Source organism: Cupressus sempervirens, chromosome 8, assembly GCF_028749045.1.
Source record: "Cupressus sempervirens isolate cs-2001-9-10 chromosome 8, ASM2874904v1, whole genome shotgun sequence".
In the NCBI taxonomy this organism is placed as follows: domain Eukaryota; kingdom Viridiplantae; phylum Streptophyta; class Pinopsida; order Cupressales; family Cupressaceae; genus Cupressus; species Cupressus sempervirens.
This window is the reverse complement of record NC_143125.1, coordinates 8,965,149-8,970,523: the sequence shown is the minus strand read 5'-3', so window position 1 is coordinate 8,970,523 and position 5,375 is coordinate 8,965,149. Positions and strand designations below refer to the sequence as shown.

At 31.2% G+C, this 5,375-nt stretch overlaps 1 protein-coding gene and 1 long non-coding RNA gene across 2 annotated transcripts; one reads left to right on the top strand and one right to left on the bottom strand.

The window, feature by feature from the left end:
• Window positions 1-776: 776 nt before the first annotated feature.
• LOC149541309 (uncharacterized) lies at window positions 777-3,163 on the bottom strand. Its single transcript, XM_089796598.1, has 4 exons — window positions 2,965-3,163; window positions 1,779-1,922; window positions 1,402-1,585; window positions 777-1,105 (listed from the first exon to the last, which is right to left on the bottom strand). Exons 1-4 carry the CDS (start codon window positions 3,112-3,114, stop codon window positions 1,026-1,028), a joined length of 558 nt encoding a protein of 185 aa, XP_089652724.1. The 5' UTR covers window positions 3,115-3,163; the 3' UTR covers window positions 777-1,025.
• On the top strand, window positions 993-3,680 carry LOC149541308 (uncharacterized). Its single transcript, XR_016355322.1, has 3 exons — window positions 993-1,130; window positions 1,501-1,578; window positions 3,455-3,680. It is a non-coding gene; the product is annotated as an uncharacterized LOC149541308 (long non-coding RNA).
• Window positions 3,681-5,375: the final 1,695 nt, after the last annotated feature.

The window sequence follows — 5,375 nt, the reverse complement described above, 5'->3', positions numbered from 1 at the left end:
ATTATTAGGAACTTTTAAAATTGATATTGTTAGTTTTAGTCCTAGAAGTTTGTAACAACAGGGGTATTGAGGTGTCCAAGTTCAATATTTGGGTGTTAATAAATACAAATTCGAATCTAAATTAGTAGGAACCAAATATGCCCCTTAAGATTAAATATTGTGAGCACTTTCCCATGAATACTATTTTGTTGTATCACATTTATTGTTAATTTGTATTTGCTTATCATAGTAGCATGATTAGATTGAACATGAGTGCCCAAAAACTCGCAAACATCTTAAGAGGTATCCTCTTAAGATATATGAAATAGTACAAGATGGATAAAATTTATTGAGACTTGTATAGGTTGGTTTACTAGATGATGACTCTTGTATGCTAATTTTTTTGAGAGAAGTCGAGAGATATGCCTAGTAAAATTCTATTTGTTTCAATGAGTGAGTATTGTTAATGCCTACCCAAATAATTGTCATTTGTTGCAATCATTAAAGCACTTTCTAAAAAAAATGTAGAAGAAATATAGATCCTTGACATGCCTCAATTTGTGCAATTGAGGAAGCGCTGCTTGAATTTCAAAAATGAAAGTGGCCTTGTCACATCTAAAATCTGCCTGCTTATGTGTTGTCATGAATTTTGTTAAGAGTAAAAAAGTTAAAAGCATCTATATTCAATGACTATATATTGATTAATAATCTAATTTGTTGTTTTGTTGTTAACTTTAAATTCAAGTTTGAAAAAATTGATAAAATTATACCATTTCTTAAATAATATACAATAAATCTCTCTTGAATAATATTTGAAGATATTTATAATTTAATGTACAATTAAACAGTTCTATAAAAAGTGAATTTTCTTCACATAGAAGCTAACCAAATTAAAACTGAATGGATTAACCCATTAAACAAATCTGTTTAAGTCGTTATGTACAAGGAAACCACAGACCCCCAGACTAGAAGGCCATCTGAGTGCTTTCTCAGATGTTATTACAGCAAACTTCACATTATTAGTCCAGAAATTGCAGAAATTTAAATTAAGTCGTTGATTTGCCTGAAGTAAAGCCGCCATTTTTGGGGTTACGGAGATTATCTGCCCTAGAGCTAGGGTATCCTCCTGTTGCACGCATCAAGTAAAACAGGTAATCATGTTTAGGGCACGGAATATAATAATAATAATTAGGGCACGAAAAGTAGTAAGTGATAGATGAAAAAAGGAATAATTAGATGGTATTCTTTAATATACAAATTTCATTTGCTCGTGAATTCAATACAGAAAATATCATGAACATGGGTTCAGAAAGGTGAAAGGAAAGGAGTATGGGTGAATGCAGAAACAAGACCTTGTTAGAAATCTTACTGTTTTTTTGTGATTTGGTTTTAAAATTCTGAAAAGAACGGTAGAAATCTTACGTTTTTTTTGTGATTTAATTTTATCTTTCTGAAAAGATCGGGGAATGAAAACCCCTGTTCCAAGGCACTCCCTCTGAACGACCATTCTTCTGTTGGCAGTTTCAATGGGATTCAAATTTTCATCAATATATATGCTGTATTGCCGATTCCAGATCCCCAGATTTGTAACTTCAGCAGGTAAGATCTGTCAAAACAGCAGGTAAGATTTGTAAATACTACTTAATAGATAGAAAAAAAGGGCACGATCTACACATGCATGTTGATCAGATGTATTTGAAGTGAAAAGAAAAGGTAAAGGAATTGAGGTGAAAGGAAAAGGTAAAGTAATTGAAGTTCAATAGTTTGTTTTTCATTTCGTTAGAATATATTTCAAACACCTGATACGTAATCCTCAAGTCTGTTGGTGCTTGAATTCCTCTGTTAATCAGTTCTCTCTGGCCTGGGGCATGTGAGTCATTGTAGAAAACCCAAGGAGGAGTATGGCAGCCATGCTGAGAAGTAATGTCAATGATTGAACTTCCCTGTATCAAATCACCAAGCAAGATTTAGTAATAGGTCAATCATTCATCTACATGTCCTCCATTCAAACTAGTAAGAGTTTTCATATGCTTAGGTAAATTTTGAAGAGAATAACATGATTTGCAGATTATTCATAGAAGTTTTAGCAAAGTTGAAGTTCTATTGACTAGGAGGTATAGAAGACAAATGAATCACTTTGATAGGGGAAAATTGCTTTTTAGATAGTTTTTGGATTTGATTGTGTAGTATTTTTACAATCAAGTTTTCAGACCATACTACATGATCCATTGTTAAAATGTCAAAGAACAAAAAAATATTCTACCTATAAAACCTTTAGATTTTTGATGGTTGATATAATATAATACTAGTTCTTGAAGAAAAACAAGTTAGAAGTTACTGTTAGAAGTAAAATATGGATGCGAAGAGCTTAGATTTCCACAATAAACTTGCAATACTCTACCACTTGATTTCAACCTTCTGGATAGTGTATGTGATATCATTTATTCAAAATCTTGCTTTGACAACCAACATCTGAACCAATACTCTACCACTTGATTTCAACCTTCTGGATAGTGTATGTGATATCATTTATTCAAAATCTTGCTTTGACAACCAGCATCTGAACCAATCGATATAATGCAATACTTGTTCTTTAAGAAAAACAAGTTATAAATTACTGTTAAAAGTAAAAAATGGAGGATTAAGAGCTTAGATTTCCACAATAAACTTTCAATACTTTTACCACTTGATTTCAACCTTCTGGACAGTTTATATGGATATCATATATTCAAAATCTTGCTTTCCAAAAGTCTATTAGTTTATGTTCCATCAGTATAACACTGAAGTTTGAAAGCAGTGGAATAAAAGGTAGCGAAATTAACCATTTATGACCTAAGTTATGATTCAGTGATATTTGAACTAGCCAAATGGACCTTTGCATGGCATCAACTATCATCAAAACCCCCCAAAAGACTAAACAATCAACCAAATTAGCAAAAGAAAACTCATAAACAAATACCCTATTGCAGTTTCTTTTCGTATTACCATCTTGCAAGGACCAGATAATCTCTCATCCTCTGATGTGGTCTGTTTTTCCTCTTCATCATCATTATCCATGTTCATCATGAGTTCAATCTGGTCAGCCAAATCTGCAAACCACCTATCATCATCTTCAATAACACCAGTTTCAGCCATGGAGAATATTCTAACTGATACTTGTGCTTACTGAAGTACTTTCTAACAGATTCAATCCCTTCATTCTCTGCCCCTTTAAAATTGAATCTTCAAGAGATACAATGAAGATAAGACGAATTGTACTTTTGCAATACATGACCCACTTCCCATACTTGACAACATTATCCAGCTATAGGCAACCATTCATTATTTTCTAAAGATGTCAAGAGACAGATAATCTTTGTGGACTCTTTGATAGTTGGCATTTGTCTTTTAGTTGCACCATGAACTTCAGTGGCACATGCATGTGCTTGTCTTGCATTCAAGATCTATTCAATTCTGTCAACTGCCGTGTTTGCAGGGAAGTTCCTTTGATACGGACAGTTCATCTAACATGGATCTCAGAGATACGAGAGAGGATAAGAACACCGCACTGGTCCACATCCATCCAGTCAATAATGTTGAGAATAATTTAGAATCTTAGGGTAATACGGGGCCATACTTTCTAGATTCTAGATTTAAGGTCTGTTTCTTGGGGTGCTGTAAGTTTCTTCCATCTGCTTAGTGAAATTTGTGAAATTTCGCCATCACATGTAATTTATAGCTAAAATAGTTATAGACTAGGATTGATAGTTAATACAAAATGAAATTTTCTAAAATCTTGGAGTTAAAACTTAAAACATAAAGGATTCTCTACCTCTATCTATGGAGTTCTTGATAGTTTTTAATAACGTGTATTGAGATTTTTTAGAAAGTCAGATTCGATGGAATCATAATACTATATTAAAGTATCCAATCAAAGATGACCTTCAATTAGTTGGGAGTGTAGATATGATATATCAAAATTTTCAAATTGTAGAAGAGATTTTAGATTACAATTTTAAGGTGCTATATTTGGAGAGAGCATTCTTTTAAAATTTGGTGTTACAAGATTTTTCTGGATATTCTGGTCATCAAAGAGTAGGGAAGACTAAACAAACAAACATACTCATTCACAATCAAATAATCATTATGTTAATAGGATGATCACACTTATTTTGATATTACTTGTATTGACTTACAAATCATGGTACATTGGTCATATATATTTATATTAACATGGTCTTGGTTTTGTTGCCTAACTAAGTCATTGGGTTGGATTTATTTAGGTTTTATTAAGTTGTAAAGAAATTATCTTTATATAAATACCTAATACACTTAATTAAATCACAATGAAAAATAAATATGTCTGCAAAGATGAGTTGGGGTTGGAGATAATAAATGTTAAGTTTAATGCAAAAATAATATTTTTAAACACAACTAGTTGGATTAAAGGATATAAAGTGTCGAATATGTCCAAGAAATGATTTTGTATAGTATTGTTAATTTTCAAATTGATCAAATAGGTCTCAATATCATTTAATTTGCTATATTTTGCTTTGAGTCACCCACACAAGTACACTCTTGATCTCCACAAATGCAAACCTAAATTTGATTCACATATCTAAATTTTCAGTCATGGAGTTGTTCACTATAAAAATATAGATTATTAGGATTCATTCACCCATATATTTTGATATTTAGATCTTTGTAAGGAGTGATAGTGCTAAAAAACACCTTTAAAAATTTACTAGAATGTGAGATTCGTGCTCTCCTTAATTGAACACTTTTAAAAATGGCTTCAATAATGTTAGAGAATAATTAATTATCTTAGTGATATACGAGGTCGTACTCTTTAGATTTTAGATGTAAGATCTCTCTTTTGGTACTATAAGTTTTTTCCATTTGCTTAGTGAAATTTGTGAAATTTTGCTATCACATTAATCATTCAATAATACTTAAAGTATTAACAGATTTAGTTAATATAATTATAGATTGGGATTGACTTGTTCTAAACATATAAAGTATTCTTTACCTCTACGTAAGGAGTTCCTGATAGTGTTTAACAATGTGTATCGGTTAATTTTAGGGAGTTCCATATGATGGAATCATTACAATATATTAAATTCTCCAATCAAATATGACCTTCAATTAGTTGCAAGTGTAGATATGATATACCATTTTTTTCAAATTATAGAAGTAATTTTAGATTATATTTTTTAGGTGTTATATTTGGAGAGAGCATCCTTTAAAAATTGTGTTACAAGTTCATTTTGGATATTATGGTCATCAGAGAGTAGATAGAAGACTAAATAAGAAAACATACTCATTCACAATCGAACAACCATTATGTAAATAGGATGATCACCCTTGCATTGACTTAAAAATCATTGTACATTTGATCAATATATTAATATGGTCTT

Bases quoted from the DNA above. Each gene is read 5' to 3' on its own strand.
- LOC149541309 (XM_089796598.1), bottom strand. From the start codon at position 3,114: ATGGCTGAAACTGGTGTTATTGAAGATGATGATAGGTGGTTTGCAGAT. The intron at 1,923-2,964 runs GTAATACGAAAA...GATTTGATACAG, and splicing joins TATCTGGTCCTTGCAAGATG to GGAAGTTCAATCATTGACAT. The intron at 1,586-1,778 runs GTGTTTGAAATA...CTGTTTTGACAG, and splicing joins ACTTGAGGATTACGTATCAG to ATCTTACCTGCTGAAGTTAC.